General features: G+C 45.3%; 1 protein-coding gene across 4 annotated transcripts in view; it reads left to right on the top strand.

Moving 5' to 3' along the window:
• The window catches only part of LRRC2 (leucine rich repeat containing 2), a 79,249-nt gene that overhangs the window by 33,949 nt on the left and 23,356 nt on the right, over positions 1-21,944 (top strand). For 2 of the 4 annotated variants that reach the window (XM_055413655.2, XM_055413656.2), the window contains exons 8-10: positions 1,217-1,352; positions 16,544-16,687; positions 21,580-21,787. In XM_055413655.2, coding sequence (XP_055269630.2) covers positions 16,563-16,687; positions 21,580-21,787 — 333 coding nt within the window. In that variant the 5' untranslated portion in view covers positions 1,217-1,352; positions 16,544-16,562. Of the gene's footprint in view, positions 1-1,216; positions 1,353-5,963; positions 6,121-16,543; positions 16,688-21,579; positions 21,788-21,944 lie in introns of those variants that run through there. The other 2 variants (XM_055413654.2, XM_055413657.2) reach the window with 2 other exon arrangements.

Raw genomic sequence — 21,944 nt, 5'->3', positions numbered from 1 at the left:
CTGGCAGAGGGACACCACCCCTGCTCTGACACTTCCTTGTTTAAAGGGGCTCTTGTGGAACTTGGAATAGAACCCCTGGAAATCACCTCCTCATTTTCAGGAGAGAATCAAGGCCCTGAGTCTGGTGACGTTTGCATGACTGGTGTGAGTTCAGCCTGCAGCCCACACAGGATCTCTGCATACCCAAAGACTGGAGCTCACTGAAAAGATCTGTGTTCCCCACAGGGACAGAGGGCAGAGAAAGTCTAGTGTGTGCAGTAGACAGAATCTGGGCTAAGTTTTAAGATAGGAAGAGGATAAGGGGAGGGGAGGGGAGGGCTGAAGTGTTTGAGTGGCTAGATATTTGGGCTGGGGACCCACAGGCTGTTCATTCAACAAGTAGTTAATGAGGCTACTGTGTTGCTGGTCAAAGGCTGGGCTCTGGGGACACAGTGGTGAGAGGTGACCCCACTGCTCAGTGTGGGATGAGGGACAGTCATGATTGTAGTTGTGCTGCTGTCTCTGGGTGGGGAGTTGATTGACATCTCTGAGACAGTCACTGGACACCTCTGCTTGGTCACTGCTGAAATTGACAGAGGCCACCCAGCCTCTGGCCAGTAATTACTGTGTTAGGGAGCCATGGAGGGTCTGGGGTTAAGAGACCCTGGAATGGGCGGTTCCCAGTCGCTGGCAGCCCACATTCTTCCTTATGGAGGGCGCTGACAAATGGTCTTGGTCTCAGGATGGTTCACTGCCGCCCTCTTGTTGTCCAACCCAAGTTATTGTGCCAGTGCCCAAGGAGGGCAAGCAAACCTAAACGTGTATTGGGCATGTGAACTTGGGTTCGACAACACTCTGAGTTGTCTTGCATTAGAAACTGGGGCAAAAGAGAGTTGTGTGTGTTTAAAATATACAAGTACAAATTTGACTTAAAACCAATCAACCAACCAAGAATAGTCAAAGCAAAAAAAAAAAAAAAAAATCCCAACAGAGATTTCCAGTGTCTGTCTCAATTTCAAGGAAGAAAACACCTGTGGAGGTAGAATAAGTTTTTAGCTTTAAAAAGTGAATTCAACGTTTCAGTGGTTGAGACCGTTTGGAATTAAACCTCAACTAAATAGTTAATAAAAAGAGCATCCATTTCTGCAGCATGATGATGAGGTTTAAGATCAAAGCCTACTTTTTTCATAGGATTCCTAGGGACAGTTGTGTGTCACCTCTGTCATTGTCTCCTCAGGCCAGAAGAACAATGAGCCAGGCTGGGGAACTTCAGCTGAGGAATGTAGATGCTACCAAGCTCAGCACCCAACGGCTTCTGATAAAACCCAAGTGACGCTCTGGCAGAAGTGGAGCCCTTACCTGTTCATCAGCAAGTAAATGGCTTTCTGTTTTCACTAGTTAACTTAGCAAATAGCTACTGGAAACCTCTTCTGTATTTGCACAGACCTCTGTGTGAGTTTAGAAAAATAGATTCTTGCTCTCAAAACTCTGCAGTCTCAGAAGGGAAGACTGTTCAAATGAGCCAATTTAATGCTATATTGTTATAGTAAATGAGTAAGAGGGACAGAGAAGGCCTTAGGAGGAGACTCATTGTGTGTGTGTGTGTGCGCGTGCGCGCATGCACGTGCTCGGGGTGGAGGGTATATCATATCAATTTTTATATAGACAGGGCTGCCGTCTATGGGGTCGCACAGAGTTGGACACGACTGAAGCGACTTAGCAGTAGCAAACTATCTTATCAAGAAATACTTGGTGTGTTTCTACATTTACAGTGAGCTCCCTTGAATGTATATTGTGGTGACTTTGGGGGAATATATCTAGCCAGTAAACTTCTAGCACTGGAATTGTTTGGTTAAAGGGAGGATATTTCCAAATTTATTTTCCAAGAAAGTTGTGCTGATTTCCTCTCTCTCCATTCTCCTCCCTTCCACCCACATTCCCCAGGTCCTTAACAGCTGGCTGCAACAATCATCTTGTGCATGCATGCTAAGTCACTTCAGTTGTGTCTGACTCTTTGTGGCCCAACGGACCGTAGCCCACCAGGCTCCTCTGTCCATGGGATTCTGCAGGCAGGAATACTGGAGTGGGTTGTCATGCCCTCTTCCAGGGGATCTTCCCGACCCTGAGATTGAACTCAGGTCTCTTATATCTCCTGTATTGGCAAGCATGTTCTTTACTACTAGTGCCACCTGGCTTGCAGGATCTTAGTTTCCTGACTGAGGATCGAACCTGCACCCCCTACAGTGGAAGCAGAGTATCTTAACCACTGGACTACCAGGGAAGTCCCGCAACAAGCATCTTAATTTTTGCGATTCTGTTTGTGAAATTAGTATCCTGTTGTTGTTTGGATTCACACTGTTATGTTTACTGGATGCTTGTATTTCTTTTCCTATGAACTGGCAGGTGGTTCTGAGAGGGCATTTGAACTGGAGTTTCCCTCATTTTGTCAACCCTGTTGTTAACTATCAGTTTTCTTGTCTTTCACCAGTCCCTCTTCTTATGCCTTATCCCCCACACTAGGAAATCCAGAAACCTGACCTTCTGGAAATCTCACTTCCCCAGCCTCCAGAGCAGTGTCTGTCTGTCTGTGCTGGTTTCCTTTTGGCTAAATCTTATTCTGTCTGCTGCATCTGTGGCTGACACATTACCTTTCAGCCTTACTTTCTAAATGAGAAGGTGGGGTGGGCGTGGACTGTCTTTGAAAAGCTCCAAAGGAAAACAACTTGCGCCCCCTAGCCTGAGCTAGGAATTACAACAAAAAATACTCCCTGCCCACAACAGTGAAGGAAAAAATAAGTGAATCTTAAGTACTCTAAGCAGTGCTGAATTCTAGGCAGCTTACTCAAGAGAGGTCACAATGTACAAGACGAAATAGTATTGATGCAGTTACTGGAAGCCATGTTAGGGTAGGGGGAATTCTGATTTAGACTTCAAAACGTGGCTATAGTTTACAATTTTCACCAAAATTTTTCTCTTTTCAATCAAATTAATCAAATAATTACTCTGCTGAGCGCACTAGAGGAGACAGAAATCTCCTAGGTTGGACTCCTGTTCCTTTCCCACTTCCCCCAGAGAAGAGGAGCCCAGTAATATATTCCAAGTACCATTTTAGTGTTATCAAAAAAACTGCTAATGGGGAAGGAGCTGTCATTTCCTGATGGCCCCCTGACCAGGTCAGGGTCAGTGGCCCTGGACAGACAGACAGATAGATGGGCAGACAGACTCTTTGAAGGGACTTGGGAAGGTGAGCTGGGGTCCCACTTGGTTTCACAAGACCTGGAGGATCTTTTAAAGTGCTTCTTAAGTGGATTTTGTATCAGATTGCATTCAGGCATTCTTCACAGCTCTTAATGGTTTGGAAATGTATGAAATGCAAGTGGAGGGACGGAGGGAGGCCAAAGTGCAAAACCCAAGCTCTATCAGAGATGGGTTAAAGTGCTTCAGGGAGAAGATTTCTTGCATGCAAATGCACTTTGAGGTGCACCCCACTCTGGGAACTCAGTTGATCCAGGATGGATATCTGATGTATGGGAACTGTGAATAAATGATATTCTATTAAGCCACTGAATTTGTGAGAATTTGATACAGCAATATAAGATGAATAGGTAAACTTTTTTAAATGAAGTATGTTTTACATTGGTAAAAATCTGCAAGTAATTAGGGTTACAGGTTAGTGAATTATTCCAAAGTCAGAACCATGGAACCACAACCCAGGTCAAGAAGAAGAATATTACTAGAACTCCAAAAGTCCACTTCCTGCTTTTTCACAACCACCACTCACTCCCTCTTCCTTGGAGCTTTTACTTTTTAAATTTCTAATCCCAAAGGTTGGGTTTCCATGGTTTTGATATTTTTATAACCATCAGAGTGCCTGTATATCTGCTTCTCTTTGCTCTTCTTTGGTGAGAGTAATCCATATTGTTTGTAGAAGCTTGTTCATATTCAGTTGCTGTATAGTATTCCATTGCATTAAATCTCTACAAAGACTCAGCACCACTAACTGAAAAGATCATTCCTATAATACTGATCCACCATGTTATTTCCTTAGCAATCATTTGTTCATGTGTTTGTGTGAAGTGGCTTTTTCTTTTTTATTGCCTTAGTCTCTCTTCTTATACCAATATCATTCTGTCTTTAATACTGTAGCTTTATACTTTATAATTAAAAAGTCCTTGATATTCAGCATACTAAGTTATCTCCCTTCCATATTTAAGCTTACAGCAACTATTCTTGACCTTTTACATTTCCATATAATATTTAGAACATTTTCTAAATTTCTAAAAATTTCTGCCAGGATTTTCATAAAAGCACATTGATCCTTTAGAATTACTATCTGTGTCATATTGAGTCTTCCAGTCTATGAAGATTTGTTTGGGTGCTGTTTAATTTCTTTAAAAAATTTTGTATTAATAATTTCTATGTAGAGATATTATAGAGTTTTGTTGGATCATTCCTAAATATTCTTTTAATGTTAAAGTGGATGGCATCTTTTACTTCCATTTTTGTGGCGCTAATTTTTATGTTGATCTTGTATTCAATGTTCTTAATAAATTTACTTATTATATTAGCTAGCACTGCCATAATAAACAGACCAAGGGTCTTAAACAACAGAAATTTATTTTCTCACAGTCCTGGAGACTAGAAGTCCAAGATCAAGGTATTACGAGGTTTGATATCTTCTGAGTCCTCTCTTCATGGCCATCTTTTTGCTGTGTCTCCCAGAAAGTTTACGAATTAAGAATTCTGACCGATATGAGAGATCACATCATCAGTGATTATTCCATTATTCTTTTTCATAACACTCAGTGTTTTTGATTCATCGCATTAACTAGTTTACCGTTGGATATTTAAATGTTTGTTTAGAGGACACTCTTCCAACAAACTGTGACATTCCAAAGGGCAAGACCCTGTTTAATTCACTACCAAATCCTTAATACCAAACATATTTCCAGGAATACAGTAGGCACTTAATAAATATTTGGTAAATTAATAGATGAATCCCTGTAGAAGAAAATAAGCATGTATGAGAGATTTCTTTCAATTAGTTTTATGATTGTAGTTTCCACTTTCGGTAATGATAGAAAAGGTAAATCAGATCTGCAGAAAACAATTAGAAAGTTGGACAAAATAATTTTGAAAAACTGTCTTAATCATCAGTAGATCACTTGGATTCAATAACTAGTGCAGCCTTCCTGAATCCAGGGCATTGAGCTCAGGCACGACTGAGTGACTATGTCAATGTCACCTTAGTATACTATTTTAAATGGTAGCTTAATTAAAATGCCAATAAATAGAAAATGTTCCATATAGAAAATAGTCCCTCAGAAATCAGACTATTTTCTAATTAGAGTTATTAAGTATATATTAGACAAGGGTGTTTTGCCGTTTTAGGGTGACGTGTATGAGGAACTGCTGCCATGAGGGCCACTGGGAGGTTGTGTTGGACGTGATTACTGTTTATTGAGTGACTATCACATCGTCCCAATGTTGGACATCAGGAAGACACATTTGCCAAATTAGCGAAATCTCTAGAGAGAACCTAAACTCACATATGTTTCAGGAAATTAATTTCTTAATTAAATTAAGAAAAAATGTAACATGAAACCAAGATTTTGGACATCTGTTGCTTCAAATACTGGGTTGGAGGAAAAGAAAACAACAACAAAACCAGTCCTTACATTTCCTAGTCATATGGCTTTCTTATCCTGCTTTTTGTTTGGTTCCTAGTTTAGCCGGCTAAGAACGCGGCACCCTTGGCCTTCTCTGGTCTGTTTTATTTAACACGCTTCAGGATTTCCAATGTCAAAAGGCACGGCCGACTGCAGGGAGGTGCAGATAATCCCGGGTTATAGGGCTCAGATTGGCCGGCTCTTCGTCTGCCCTGTGCCAAACCCTCCCCTCCAAAGTCTGTTTTGTCTCATGCCGGGCTGAGTCACATAGAATAGATAGATAGTTTATCAGCACATGTCCTACAGATCATATTATCAGCTTACAAATATAGCCCGCTAGCACACAGGCGGGCAGGCTCCCTTGGTCGGAGCGTTTCCGGCCGCAGCGTGTGGCTGCTGCGGTGTAAACAGGCAGGCTCGGATTCTGCTGAGAGAGCCGCGGCAGGGGTTCAGGTTTGCAGCGTGATCAAGGGTAGGTGGGCGTGGGGGGAGTCAGTACGCGGCAGCTCTGAAACTGGGGGGAACTGTGGGGAAAGTGAGGGAGGGGGTGTGTGGCACCTGCGGAGGTGGGGGGCAGTGCCTCCTTGTTTATGTCTGTCCCTGCTGTGCCAGGGCTTGAAGGAGGATGCAGGCAAAAGATTCCGCATCTATCTGCGTTTTAGGGCAGGGCCTGGAATTGAAGGAGAGCCTGTGGGCCGGCCTGTCCAAGCTGCGGGACTGCTGGCCCCGGCTCCACACATTGCTGCTCCTGCTTAGTGAGTTACTCCCAGTGTCACCCTTGTGCCCACGGGTAAACTCAAAACCTTCTGGTCCAAAGTGCTGTCCAGGGGTGATAAATCATCTTTGTTTGTGCTTCTTAAGTGCCAGGGAGGGGATGATCAAGTGGCAGGGAAGTCTGTCCTGAAGGAGGGGCTGGGAGTGAGGGTGGGAAAGTGACTGGAAAGCCAGAGGAGAATTGTCTAGTTGTGTAAGCAGTTCCGCTGTGCTGGTGGCTCTTCTAATGACCATATCCTCTCTGCTAACTCAGAGGCTGGGTGTTCTCCCAAAGAACCTTCTGTTACCGTGGCTGATAGAGAAAAATCCCCAGATGCTCGTGTATTATAACTCTTGTGCTTATCTTATGTTTAATATGGAACAATGTCTGTCTTCATTTCTTCTTTTCTTTAAATAACTGACAGCTTTTTGAGCTTTACTAGGTGCCAGGTACTGTCTTAAGCACTTGACACAATGATCACTCGTGATCCTTCCACTAATCCTATAAGATCCGTGCTGCTGTTACAGCGTGTCCGCATGAGAACACCGGGGTTCAGAGAGGTTAGGTAGCCATCTCAGGATGCAGGACTCCAGCCCTGCAGGCCAACTCTGAGACTGTCTTCTTAATCCTACATGGAGCCTCTGCCTCCCATGGCCAGATTTTCTAGCCTAAAAAATTGCCATAAAATAATGGGTGTCCCCCTGGGGAACTCTGATCAAGGGACATAAAACGTGACTTAATTTAGAATTTGGCTGAAATAGTGTGACTATTGTGACTGACCTCACTTGAAGATTTATGCATAGTTTGCTCTACTGTTTCTATCAGAAGACTCACCCTGTGTTCCAACTCTGGGGTCCAGGCCTTATGCGAGGATGGGAAGGAATTTGTGGGCCACTAAAGGCCCTAGTCTGTCGTATTATTCTCCCACTGTACTTTGGTGTCACTGGGAGTTCCGTTGGTTATAGTCATTCCCTTGGATCCGGCAAGGCTGCTGATAGGTGTTTTCTGTACACGGAGCATACACCTGGAAGAACACTATGGAAGGCCTGGAGCCGGTCAGTCCAAGGGAATGAGGGTCCCTGGGGGCTCTGAGGGGCAGGTGGGGAGGAGGAAAGCCAGCCCCGTCTCTCTGTTTCTGGTCCAGGCGACTCCTGACATCTTCTCCCTCCTCCCCCGTTGGCTACTGTCCCCGCCACCCCCCCAGCCTCACAGAGGCAGCAGCGAGATTGGTTTGGCACCTGAATTGTGGAGTTCATTGAGTCTCCTCCCAGACTCCCCCAGATTCTCCCCACTTTAAATTCTCTGAGACGTAAGCCCTGCCGCCTTCCAGCCCATCTGTCATTTGACGAAGAGTGAGAAGACTAGGTGACCCGTAAGTCTCCCCTCCCACCAGGAACCCTGGCGTGTGACTCTAAGTGGAGACTAGAGTTCTGGGCCAAAGGACGTGTTCTTCCATCACCCTCTGGCTCGGGATAGCGGATGATTCTGTAAAGTGGTTCTGATATACCTGACTTGGGGAGGGAGCACCGAAAACCATTCAACTAAACCCAGAAGAATAGTCCTTTCCGCTCTCTCACAGTCCCTGTGGGACTATCCACCCTCCTCCCAAACACACTTGAGGGCATCCGTCCCCTTCTGGCTCCCACAGCAGCTCCTTCAGTCTCTGTTGTCGATTCCACGCGCGGCTCTGAAATGTATCCCTTTAAACATCTGTTCATCACTCCAGATTGAGAGCTCAGAGGCAAGGATGTCCATCTTTCTGCATCTAAAGAGTTCAGTTCAGTTCAGTTCAGTCGCTCAGTCGTGTCCGACTCTCTGTGACCCCATGAATCACAGCACTCCAGGCCTCCCTGTCCATCACCAACTCCCGGAGTTCACTCAAACTCATGTCCACAGAGTCGGTGATGCCATCCAGCCATCTCATTCTCGGTCGTCCCCTTCTCCTCCCGCCCCCAATCCTTCCCAGCATCAGAGTCTTTTCCAGTGAGTCAACTCGTTGCATGAGGTGGCCAAAATATTGCAGTTTCAGCTTTAGCATCAGTCCTTCCAATGAACACCCAGGATCAATCTCCCTTAGAATGGACTGGTTGGATCTCCTTGCGGTACAAGGGGCTCTCAAGAGTCTTCTCCAACACCACAGTTCAAAAGCATCAATTCTTCGGCTATCAGCTTTCTTCACAGTCCAACTCTCACATCCATACATGACCACGGGAAAAACCATAGCCTTGACTAGACGGACCTTTGTTGGCAAAGTAATGTCTCTGCTTTTTAATATATTATCAAGGTTGGTCATAACTTTCCTTCCAAGGAGTAAGCGTCTTTTAATTTCATGGCTGCAATCAGCATCTGCAGTGATTTTGGAGCCCCCAAAAATAAAGTCTGACACTGTTTCCACTGTTTTTCCATCTATTTCCCATGAAGTGATGGGACCAGATGCCATGATCTTTGTTTTCTGAAAGTTGAGCTTCAAGCCAACCTTTTCACTCTCGTCTTTCACTTTCATCAAGAGGCTTTCGAGTTCCTCTTCACTTTCTGCCATAAGGGTAGTGTCATCTGCATATCTGAGGTGTCCCTAGATGTCAGTTATTTAGGGTTCCTGGGAATCAACGAGCAGAAATACACGCCAAGTAAACAGGCCGCATACCCGGGGTTTCTGTGCTGAGGTTCAGAAGTGGGAGCCTGGCGCTTGCAGCCCCCTCTAGTTCCTGTGTCTGTTTCTGTGTGACTTAGCGTCAGGGGCTGACTTGAAGGGTCAGGCTCTGAGCCCCAGTCTGGAGCCCCTCGGGTGGCTGCTCCTGTCAGTAAACCGTGTTTCTGTCCATCCAGGGGCAGATAAAGTATAATTGAACAAATGGTCAAATGGTTCAACTTGTATGATATGCTGTGAAGCAAGTAAGGAACAGTCTGAGAGACAGAACAGCGGGGGGCTCTGCCTCTACAAAGAGGCCAGGCTAACTCCAGAACAGCAGGAGCTGAGCTCAGGGGGGGAACAGCAGAAGCTGAGCTCAGGGGCGTAGGGGTGGGGGGAGTTGTTTGGACGGGGAAATGTCTAGGCAGAGGGAGCCGTGTGTGCAGTCAGAGAGGGGATAAAGCAGGGGGTGGACAGGCTCTGAGGAGGCGAGTAGGGGGTGTGGCTGAGGGGAGGTCACGCCAGGGTCTTCTTGTGCCCTGTGAGGAGCTGGGATCTCCCTCTCAGCCCAAAGGGAAGTCTCTGGAGGACTTGGGCCAGGTGGCAGCATGGTCTGGCTCCCCTCAGATGGTGATGCTCACCATTGTGTAGCAAATGGATTGGACGCAGCTGAGTAGGAAGTCAGGAGGCCAGCTGTGAGGCTTTTGCACAACTGGGGCCAGATGTGGCATGAATTGGTGGTGAGAAACGCGTGCCCTCTAAGACCTACAGGATAGGTTGGATGTGTGAATGAGTGTGTGTGTTTGTGTGTGTGTGTGCATGTCTTCACAGTGGGTGATCAGGTTGAGGAAACAGAAAGCATAAAGAAATGACCTCCAGATAAATATAAAGTCATTGTCGAGCTGGGGAATTAAGGCAGCCAGGGATGGGTAGATTCTAGATGAGTAAGTTTGGAGGGAATCGTGTTTCTTTTGAGATATGTGTGAGAAGTGGGTATGTCAAGGAAGCATAGACACCAGATGTCACTATAAATTAAGACTAATTTTTATAAGTGCCTCCTTTTTATTATTTTACCATTTATTTATTGCTGCATAAAAATTATCCCAACATTTAAAAGGATAAACATTTGTTTTCCCATACTTTTGAAGGGTCCAAAACCAGGAGTGCCTTAGCTGAATGGTTCTGGCTCAGGGTCTCTCATGAAGTCTAGATTTTGGCCAGGGCTACAGTCATTTGAAGGCTTGACGAGGCCTTGAGGATTTGCTGCTAAGACAGCTTCCACTCACGTGGCTATTGGCAGGAGTCCTCAGTTTCTCTCAGGAAATTTCTCACATGGAATTTCTCCATAGGGCTGCTTGAGCACCCTCAGGACATGGTGGCAGACTTTCCCCAGAGTGAGTGAACTGAGAGAACTCATCTCAGAACTCATCTCAGAAGTCACGCACCATCACTTTTACCACATTATAGTCATTAGAAGTGAGTCCGTAAGTCCAGCCCAAGGTCAAGGAGAGAGGAATTAAGCTCTAGCTTTTTAAAAAGAAGAAAGTCGAGGCATTTGTGCATGTAACTTAGAGCTCTCGCATCCACTAGAACTTTGTGTCCAGGAAAAACAAAGCCATTCGGGGAGCAGTGAGGAGGCCGATTCAGGAACAGGGGAGCAGGTGCCACTCAGTCAGCAGCCTGGGGGAATGAAAGCTGCTCTCTCTTATTGTTCACAAAAACTGGGGTCAGCGAAGGATCACCCACAGGCTGGGCACAGGGGCAGTACCAGGGCAACGTGAGTCGTGGAGACCAAACCGGAGCAACGCCCGTTTTTCCTGTTTGCCCTAGACTCTTAGCACCTGTCTACCTGGCCAGCCATATCTCAGTGCTGCCCAGGGCCCACACTGGTTGCCATTCACATATTTGAGACTCTACTGCTGGCAACTGCCAGGCCCCAAGCAGTTGAATCTCTGCTGGAGAGTTGGTGAGTTAGAGTGTCACTGACTTTCAGCCCGCTGTCCGGCTTGAGATGAGTGGGAGGGGAGGTCACACAGGCATCACTGGGGCAGGGAGCGAAGCTGGCTGTAGCAGGTCCCCCTCCTCTGCCCCATGCTCGTGGCCTGTCAAGCCTTTTCCTCTTGGGTCTGTCGCTCGCTCTGGTCCTGAGAATGTGTCCAGTGGGCAGCAACTGGGTGGAAGCACAGATGCAAGCTCTTTGCTTGGGCAGGCCCATGCCAGACAAGCAGGAAGACCAGGCATTTTCTCTTTTGTTGTATAAGTACTTTCATAAAATATTTACTATCTTGCCCTTTACTGAAAGTTTGCTGATCTTGCAGTAGCGCAAATGGTTTTTTCAGGAAAAAAAATTTGTTTCCACTGTGAATCCAACCTTTGAGCATCTCTGAAGGCTGACCTTGTCACTCAGGGCCTGAAACACTGGAGGGGAGTGAACCTGACCACACGTTGTACGTGTGTCCTTTCTTGTCATAGTGAGGGACACAGTGGATCCCCCCCATCACAGTCCCAAGTGTTTTCTTCTCTGGAAGGTGCTCTGTGGTTGTAGACACTTTGGCCAAATCTAGGGAGACTTGTTCTCATGATTCTGTGCTCACCTTGTGAAGCCAGATCTCCAGCAGAGAACTGGCATGAGAGTCCTCCTGGAACCCTGAATCCTTGCTGTTAAGTTCATTGTGGGCCCAGCCCCAAGCTCTGCCTTCTTATGCTGCCTCAGGAGAGTCTCCTTGGTTCTAGTGGTTTCTCTGAGAGGTTAATGTTTTCTTTGTGTCCAGGGTTTGCAGACTGGACCCTGAAGAGGTTAATTTTTCTCTTCTGCTATGGTGTAGTATTGCTGTTGTTTAGTTGCTCAGTCGTGTCCAACTCTTTGCAACCCCATGGACTGTAGCCCGCCAGGCTCCTCTGTCTGTGGGATTCTCCAGGCAAAAATACTGTAATAGGTTACCATTTCCTTTTCCAGGGGATATTCCCGACCTAGGAATAGTGGATTCTTTACCACTGAGCCACCCGGGAAGCCTTTGGTGTAGTATACTTTGGTGATATTTCTTTAGCTCTGCAGAAAAAGTTAATGCTTAGAAAATTGCATTTTATGTAACTACCTGAAAGAGTGGATTGAATGGAGGTCATGGTACAAAGAAGAGATTAGCTTTGTGAATTTGCCAGCGGACTCTCATTCCCCCCAGGCTGCTAAGCAAGTGGCACCTGCGTCCGTCCTTGAATCTGCCTCTTCTCTGGCTCCCCCATCCCAGCCCTGGCTCCAAGTGGCTTTTTAACCCTGGATGGAATGACTCATGGGCTCTTGTCGTAAAACCACTTTCCCAGTCTCAGCCCCACCCATGGGGCTATGACCTCCTGGGTTAAGGTCAAACCTGTTCAGTTGTCTAGGGGCCCTTGGACTTCGGCCCTGTCCTGTACAGGGTGCCAGCAGCTAGGCTGGACCTGGGACTCAGGAGCTGGTGTTTCTCCGCTTCCCAGGATCTCTGCTTGTTAGTGTAGATCCCCAGCATACACAGTCACCACTTACTGTTCTTAGAGTCTCTAGTTTTCATTACGCACATTTGTAAGCAGAACATCTGACAGGCAAAACTTTGACTTAAATCCTGGCACATTCAGAACCCCCTTAGTTGAAGGATAGTACCTCTTTTTCTGCTTGGCAGAAAATGAAAATAATGAATGTGATTAGATGACAATCAGGATAGACTCTTTCCCACCAAAATACTGAGACTAAAGTTGGTTTAGTGAAAAGTGTTCATCACTCAGTTGTATCCAACTTTTTGTGACCACATGAACTGTAGCCCACCAAGCTCCTCTGTTCATGGAATTCTCCGGACAAGAATAATGGAGTGGGTTAGCCATTTTCTTCTCCAAGGGATCTTCCTAACCTAGGGATTGTATCTGGGTCTTCCACATCACAGGCAGATTCTTTACTGTCTGAGCCACCAGGTTTGCAACTATTTAAAAATAGAACACAAAGGCATCAAGAAGAGGCAGTCTCTGTAATTCAGGGACTTTAATTACATACCTCTAAATGCATAGAAATTAATGTAAAGATCTGGTTACTTTTCGTGGATTTACTGATCTAAGAAAATTAAAGAAATACCACAAAAGAATCAGAGCCACGACTGGCTGATCTAGAACACACACCCTGGACAGCAGGCGAGTCTTCCAGCTTTAGTTATTCTTGGATGACTGGCTGTCTACACTACTCAAAAGCAGTTCACTTTATTTTGGCCTTTTGGTTTGCTTTTATGTGTAGACTTGGATGATGTGCAGAGATTTCATCAAAGAAACTAGGCTGCCTGATTCTTTCTCTTTTAACAAGTATTCTCCGTTACTGGCTATAGTCTTTAATTTCTTGTTTTCAGGCTGATGCTTGGCATTCCTTTATGAAAGCTTTTTTGTCAAAAGTCGAAGCCTTAAGACTTTTGCAGCTTAGGGGAGTTCCCTAGTGTTCTAGCAGTTAGGATTCTGTGCTTTTACTGCAGAAGATGTGGGTTCAGTCCCTGGTTGGGGAACTAAGATACCATAAGCCACAAGGTGTGGCTTAAAAAAAAAAAAGTGCTCCTGAGCTAAAGGTAACAGAGTAAGGAAAGTGGTGAAAGGGAAATTAAATGCGGAGATTTCTGGTTTGGAGTAAGATGGAACAGGCAGATTCTTTACTGTCTGAGTCAGCAGGGAAGCCCAAGATGGAGCAAGCACACTTACCCCGTCTCTCCCACTAAATGCAGCTTTAAACCTGGACATACTGCTCAGAACAGCAATAGGAAGTCCCTGAAAAGTAAACAGTTGCAAGAGAAGAAGGGAAGGACACCAGAATTCAAAGTAGCACAGAACCTGTGGTCTCTTCCCCATTTCCCCCCCTCAAGTATTCCCCAGTTTGGACTCAAGGCAGCCTGAAACCCAGAATTGAAGACAAAGTATTAATTTTGCTCCAGGAGTGAGAATGGGGCTCCTAATGCTCAGAGACGGGGGGTAAATCCCTCTCTTTTGCCTTTTTCTTTTCTCCACTCTCTCGTGCCTCAGCCTACACAGGATTGTGTAGCAGGAGCTGTGAAGGGCCTTGGGGAGAAGGTGGGTAGTGGAGGATGTCAGCCACCCAGACTACGAGAGAGAGGATCCTTCCTTTCTGATTGGAGAAACTGTGGTCCCCAGAGGCTGGAGCAAACTCTCACTGAGTTTTCCCTCTCACTGTCCTCCTGCTGCCTGAACCAGTACAGTTGTAGGACATGCCAGGTCTCTGACCAGAGGACTGAAAAGTGAGCCCCAGGAATCTGGAAGGACCAGGGAGGGGCTCTGGAGAACAACTCCGGAAGGTTGCTTATGAACTCCTGGGCTCATCCCTGAGCTGCACCTCTTCGGATCTGACCCTAAACAGCATGTCCAAGTCTGTTAGAACCAACCACCAGGATGGACCATCACACACCGTCCCAGGTGGCCACTAGGTGGCACCCGTGGAGCAGCTGAACAGTGCTGCCAAATCAAGACGGATCTGTCGTGCGAATCACAACCTCAGGGGTCAGGTTGGAATTCGAGGTCTGAACCCAACCAAACTGATCACCTGCTGTGTGAGGTATCACCTTATTGCCTCTCAGCTCAGAGTGCATCCTTCAGTGTGTGAACTCTGTGGTATACGATGGAATTCCTCTAAGTATTTGGCCTCTGAAGTGAATATCATGTTAACCTTTCTCCGCAGAGGACACTGCAAGGACCGTGTAGTAGGAAGAGGTTTTCTGCTTTTCGCGTGGTGGGAAGAGACGAGAGGAAGTTTTTTGCAAATCATACATCTGGCAAAGGACCAGTATCTGGAATATATAAAGAACTGCCACAACTCAACAATAAAAAGACAAACAGCCCAATTTAAAAAATGAGCAGAGAATCTGAATAGCCATTTCTCCCGAGAAAGTATACAAATGGCCAATAAGCACATAAAAGGATGTTCAGCATCATTAGCTATCAGGGAAATGCAAACCACAGGACTCTCTTCACACCCACTGCGATGGCTGTAATACAAAGGGAGATACTAACCATGTCAGCGAGTATGTGGAACTGCTGGGACCCTTAGACACTGCAGATGGGAATGTAAAATGGTGCAAGTACTTTGGAAAACAGCCTGGCAGTTTCTGAAAAAGTTAAACATAGAATTGACATATGACTGTCCAATTCTCCTCCTCTGTATTTACCCAAGAGAACTGAAAACATATGTCCACACAAAAACTTGCACCATTTGCACCTTTGTCAAAAATTTCCTTTAGGTAAAAGAGTTTTAAGGGAGACAAAAGACAGTCCCAGATGTCAGAAAGGAAAGAAGGGAATCAGTTGAGGTCAGTATTTTCAGCTCTTAGACTAAACTCATGGACCTCAAATGTTCAGCTGCACAAACATAAGCCAGTTCTCCCACTCATATTGGCAAGCCATTTGTGGAGAGCACAAACTTGAGGCAGAAGAGGAAATATTGGGTTTCGTATCCTCACTGACTGCTATTTAAAAGTGTCTGGAATTGGAACAGAGAATATTCAACAGCCATACTATTTGCCAACTGACGCTCTGTGTATTTTGCAGATCAGGAAATGGATTTAGCCAGATTTCAATGCTGTAGGTAGAGGAAGTTTAAAACAATATCTAGTAATATCTTGTATTACTTCAATAAGGGAGAAAGTATGCCTTAATGGAATGAATGTTGAAATGTACTTTTGATCTTTTTTTTTTTTACAGTGAGCATATAATCACTTAAACAGTAAAATGAGGTGGGAAAATAAAAAGAAGAGAGAACTGTCATTGAGGGGCTGAGAGTGAGGCAGCCTGGGTGCAAATCTTTTATTCACTTTCATTCTTTCATTTACCCACTTATTCTTTCAGTGAATATTTATGGAGTGCCTACTATGTGCCAGGTGCCGCGCTCGGTCTCACCAAGAGGTGATGACCAAGACGTACCTGAGTCTGAATTTGCTTGCATTTAGAAAACCACATAAACAGGGATCAGCAGCTTTTCACGTGAGGGTTCACGTCACAGGAAAAACCTATAGGACAAGTGCCCAGGCTGTGTGGTTAGTACCGGGCAGGAAAGTGCTCAGTGGGGTTTGGTACAATGCTTGGTTTGTTACTTAATGGGTTGGTGTTTAGCCTCAGATAACTGGCATGTGTGTTTTAATTAATTCATCAAATTTACCTTTGAGCATGTTACAATGTATTTGGAAGATCAGATTCCAATAAATTTAATAGAATGTGGAACCATGAAGCTTGAGGAATGCCCAGGGGGCTTTGGGAACCCATGTTTCAGCTGAGGGGTAAAGAGATAAGTATGACGTTCTAGCGGAGATGACCTCAGTTGAGTGCTGAATTTTGACTTACAGACAAGAGTCCTCTCAGACCTTAAGGGCGTTAGAAACTGCCATTCTGGAAGCAACAGGCCATTTCATCATTAGTGATAAAATTGATTCACTCATATTTTAAAGTTCAAGTTAAAACTATTTTCTTCTCTGTGTGTATGAAGCTGACATATATATGTTTCTTAAACAGGTGATTTCATGCTTTCAAAATGGGACATAAAGTGGTTGTATTCGACATTTCCGTCGTCAGAGCCTTGTGGGAAACTCGTGTCAAGAAGCACAAAGCCTGGCAGAAGAAGGAGGCAGAAAGGCTTGAGAAAAGTGCTTTGGAAAAGTATGTGTTCTCTGTACTTGCTCTGCACTTTCTTCAGCGAATAGGGAGGCTGCAGTTATGTTGTGGAGGGGGTGCCTCTCCTCTGAGATTTCTGCCTGTCAGTGACATGTGCTCACTGGACTTCAGAATCTTCACGCTGTTGCCCACAATGAACGTTCGATTCCTATAACAGTAACACGCAGAGCTATAAGGACCCACACACATTGCAGGCACCATGCTAGTCATGGAAAGACAGCAGTGACATGCTAAATGTCTCCATAGTAAATTCTGAGAAGACTGCTCACCTCACCTCAGCAGGCTGTCTGATGCTCTCCCCCTGCGTGGCCACGTGAGGCCTGCACTCAGCCCTCCCCTGTTGAGCTGAACACTAGATAAGATTCATTGCGTTGATGCCATTTTTATCTGGATTGGAATGATGTGGTTTGACTGCTATCACACAGTCATGAGATATGAGTAAAAGAGAGTTACTGTGTATCTGAAAACTAAGTTGAGTGCTTTGGAAACACTACGTGTGTGATCAGCATGAACCACACAATTGAATTACCACTGTGCAAGACGGACACAAGCACAGTGAGCTAGAAAGGTCGCACATTCAGGTGGCTTTGCACATCTGCAATGTTTATTCCTTGTGAAGAAACTCAAACTAGAAGTCTTGGATGATGTGTTATGGGGGTGGTTTATATAAGAAAGGCAGAGTGGGATTCTGATTGCAGATCCATTCTCAAAGGCAGTCCGTGACTGCCACATCAAGTTGGCAAATGGTGACATATGTTGATGCTTTAGGATAAAATCAAAATGTGTAGGATGTGAATGTCTCTTTATTCTTGGTTCTCCACTTCTCTGAACTATTTCAACCAAACAAATACCTATTCTGATCATGCTGGATAATGAAGCTGCTACTTGTAAACATCACTGCGAGGGGCTCTGTTACTTCACTTCGTGGTGTTTGATTTTGTAATACTGTATTTGTCCCAACACTTTAATGTTATAAGTAGAGATAAAATAGAGAACATCATTCGACATGAATGAAACTCAGTCATTTAGAGGGAGAGCTAGAGATGCTATTGTTAGGCTCTAAGTGAGGAATTTTTCATCCAATGAGGCTATTGCCATCTAGGCTAAGACTGTGGGCTCATTTTCTAAGGAAAGAGTTTTTATTTGCACATTTACTGATTTAATTAAGAGTCCTAATGACATTATTTTGTATGTTTGTATTGTATTTGAAATTCTACCAAAATTGACTCAAGGGGAAGATTATTCAGTTACATGAGTGATAAAGACAATGACATTTTATTTATGTTAGTTACTCTCAAGGCAGAGAATGGCATTGTAAAAATAGTTTATATTCTCATTGTGACTTTCCTCTCATTAGGTTTCAAAGGGTCTAAGACATAGACATTTGAAAAAGAAATCCAGAGAAGATTTAGTATTTAAATATTTTTGAAATCACATATCTGATTTCCTTTTTTTCTCTGTTTTATGTTGACTATACCAGGATATGAGAAATAGTCACATCAATTTGTAATTTGTGATATAGGAAAGGTGTATGGGGTAGGACTGAATGGGTATCATTTCATTGCATTGCCAGAATCTACTTTCAGGTTCAGTCTAAGAAACGAAGAAGGGAAAATTAGAAACATTAGTCTGAAAAGTGCTCAGTGAATAGAAGACCTCGCTGTGGCTGTGTTGTTGGCTGTGAAATTTCTGGAGGACTTCTTCTATTAGTTCAACCAGTGTCTTCTATCTAGGGTCTGGTCTGAATCCCTGACTGCTATTAGAGTTAGAGCTACAGGCAAATATTTAAGTTCATTTTTATCAGACGGTATTAAAATAGTTAAATTATACTGAAAAACTAATAATGAGAAGCAAATCACCCCAAGCCCCTGCTGGTATTTCCAGAGGAGTCCACTTCTAACTCTTACCTTCAGCGTTTTCTTCTGGTATTAAGTTCCTGTCTCTCCATGTGGTGGTATTTTTAAATGTTATCTGTTTTATTACATTGTTTGGTGCAGTGGTAAAGGAGACGCAGGAGATGTGGGTTTGATCCCTGGGTTGGGAAGATCCTCTGGAGTCAGAAATGGCAACCCACTCCAGTATTCTTGCTAGGAAAATTCCATGGACAGAGGAGTCTGGCAGGCTATAGTCCATGGGGTCACAAAGAGTTGGAGATGACTGAGCACGGATGACATTATTTATAGACTTCATAAATAGACCCTGAAGTACCGGCTAGTTGATTACCCAGTGCTATTCTCCAGCTCAGCTCCCTGTGACTAAGACCTTTGTAGTAGTGTGCTAGCCAATGCCATCAGCAAGATAGTTTTCTCAAATGCTCCCGTTCTCCTAGAGTAATGACAAAGCATGAAACTCCACTGATACCTGAAGTGGTTTCTGAAGAGCAAAAAGTCTGATTAAGGGGGAACCATTTGCACATAGTCCTGGGGAACCAGCCCTGCAGAGATATGGGATCAAGAACTCCAAGCCGATGTAATAGCAAGTGCAAACACCCTCAGGCAGGGCTTTGCCTGGGTGGTTCAGGGAAGAGCCAGGAGGCCAGAAAAAATAAGGGAGGGTGCAGAAGTGGATGAGGTCAGACAGGCAAGGGGAGGGCACAGATCTGCAGGGCCTTAGGCCATAGTGAGACAACTGCTTTATTGGGTGAAATGAGAAACCAGTGAGAGGTGTGGGCAGAAGCATGACATGGTGTGACTGACACTGTCACAGGTCCACTCAAAATGCTGGATGAATGTAGACTGTCGGGAGGCAAGAGTGTTCCCTACTTAAAGATCCTGGTGACTTGGACCATGATGGGAGCAGTTAAGATGGTGAGGAGTGGCCAGATTCTGGTAAAAATGACCTTATTTGCTGATGGGTTTGATGTGAGATATGAAAGAAAGCACAGAGTCAAAGATGATCCTGAGGTTTGGGGTCAGAGCACCTGGGAAGTCTTTTTACTAAAATGGAGAAAGAAGCAAGTTTCGCAGGTGGAGATCAGGAGTTTGGGTTGGAACTTGTCACCTTTGGGATGCCTTTTACTTATTCAGGTGGAGCTGTTGGGAGGCAAGGAGGCTGGATTCACTGAGGACACCTTGAATGGAATGATATAATTGGGCCTCATCAGCATATAGATGTATTAAATGCCAAGAGACAAGAATGTCTGCAGACAAGGATGATCTGTATCGCTATCAATTTTCTACAACTTAACTTCAATCCCTGCCGAGTCGTAAAATAGCTTAGCCTAGTCAACGACAAAGGTACATACCCCTATAGGATTAGATGAAATTCCCCAGGGCTCTGGCATTCCAAAAAATGATATCTACCAGTCTCCTGCTTTCTTGAGCCTTCCATTTTTTTTTTTTTTCTTCTTACAATTGACAGTACTTGGTAGTCAAGCCCTGCCCTCGGAGATGTTCCCACGCCAGACTCTTTGCTCTGTTCCTGCCCTTCCTGACCCCTTGGCTTGGGCTTGCCTGAGACCCCAGAGCCATCTGTGATTCTAGTGCATTTCTCCGTCAGGTACCGCTTGAGAGTGTCCACGCTGGGACTGACCCTCTGCTACAGGGGTTTTGTTTGCTTGTTCGCTCAGCATTTGTGTTGCCGCAGAGTCAGGGCTGCAGTCGCAGCCTGTTTCTGAAACAGCCCCCCTTTTAAGCCTGGGACCCCGCCTGCCCCCAAGTCCCTGAGTTGGGCTAAGAAGGGCCCACATTGCCTTCCTGAATGTTTTTTGCACCAAGTTCCTATCCAAGGCAGGCTACTTGAGACAGTGTCTCTGTGTGATAGATTTGAAGGACAACCACAACAAACCTTGTTTTGTATCACACAGAAGGTTAACCTATTAAATGCGCAGAGCAGATATCAAATGTCTAAATGGAGAAAGACCCTGCCCCGCCCCCCAGGTGCCCAACACTGTTCTAATGACTGTGTGGGCATCAGAAGGGCGGTGAGATGTAGTCCATCGTCATGGAGCTTATGACCAAGCTGGAGGAAGAAGAAAACTATAAAATGATAGGTTGGAGAAGTATTCTGGCCTAGAGAATTCCATGGACTGTATAGTCCACGGGGTGGTAAAGAGTTGGACACGACTGAGGGACTTTCACTTTAGGGAAGGAGCAACGAGAAGGTCCTGGGAGTAGGGGAGGCTGAGGAGTCCTGCACCAGCTCCAGTGTCTGACTGAAACTGGGGTTTATGAATAACAGGTTCATCTGTAGGAGTGATGTTTCGCAAGGTGGCTGATGGTAGACCTTCTAAAGTTATATTTTATAAACTGGGGCTGTCGGTATATTTCTATCCATATGCTTCTGTGTGCTGCTAAGTCGCTTAAATCGTATCTTACTCTGTGCGACTCTATGGACTACAGCCCTCCAGGCTCCATGGGATTCTCCAGGCAAGAATACTGGAGTGGGTTGCCATGCCCTTCTCCAGCGTATCTTCCCAACCTAGGGATCGAACCCAGGTCTCTTAAGGCAGGTTCTTTACCACTAGCGCCACCTGGGTTGATGGCTCTTGGAAGATCAGCAAATTCCTGCATTTTTAAAAGTTGCATTTAAAAAATATTGGGGTTGGCACCTTATAATATCAAAGGATATTGTAATTAATAAAAGGACTAGGTAATTTTGGTAAAAATTTCAGCCGTGTAACTCCTGTATTTTAAAGTCAGATTTGCTAATAATTCATAACTTTGAATGTTTAAGATTCCTACCCACTTCCCACCCCCAGATCCCCCACTGCAGAGGAAACAGGAAAGGAGGGGCGGGGAGAGGGGGCGGAAGTGGAGGGGAGGGCTAGTCTCCGGCTGCTGGGAAACTGCAGGTGAGGAGAAGGACTGCGCATGCGCCCAGGTGGCCTACCTGACTTCTCCAGGCAGGTGACCGCGACCTCTGTCGCCCCGTTTTAGGATAAAGGAGGAGTGGAACTTCGTGGCCGAGTGCAGGAGGAAAGGCATTCCCCAGGCCGAGTACTGCAAGAACGGCTTCGTAGACACCAGCGTGAGGCTGCTGGAACGGATCGAAAGGCGCTCTCTCGCTGCACAGAGCGCGCTTTCCAAGGAGAGAGACAAACGAAGCAGTGAGTTTGTGTTTGAACTTTCCGGCGATCACTGGAAGGTGAGTCCACGCGCTCCTGTCCCCGCAGTAAGTGGAGGCTGGGTGCTGCGCTTTGGCCGACGTCTGCTGCTTAGGCTGAGCTCAGGGCATTGACCTTGGTCCAGCGAGCGCTCTTGTCTTTAGAGAAGTTTTCTCTGGATGCGGAGGATCCCTTGCC

This window comes from Moschus berezovskii, chromosome 24, assembly GCF_049115385.1.
Source record: "Moschus berezovskii isolate FMDL1 chromosome 24, NW_MosBer_1.0, whole genome shotgun sequence".
NCBI lineage: Eukaryota > Metazoa > Chordata > Mammalia > Artiodactyla > Moschidae > Moschus > Moschus berezovskii.
Note: the sequence above shows the minus strand (reverse complement) of the source record. Positions and strands in the feature narration are given on the sequence as shown.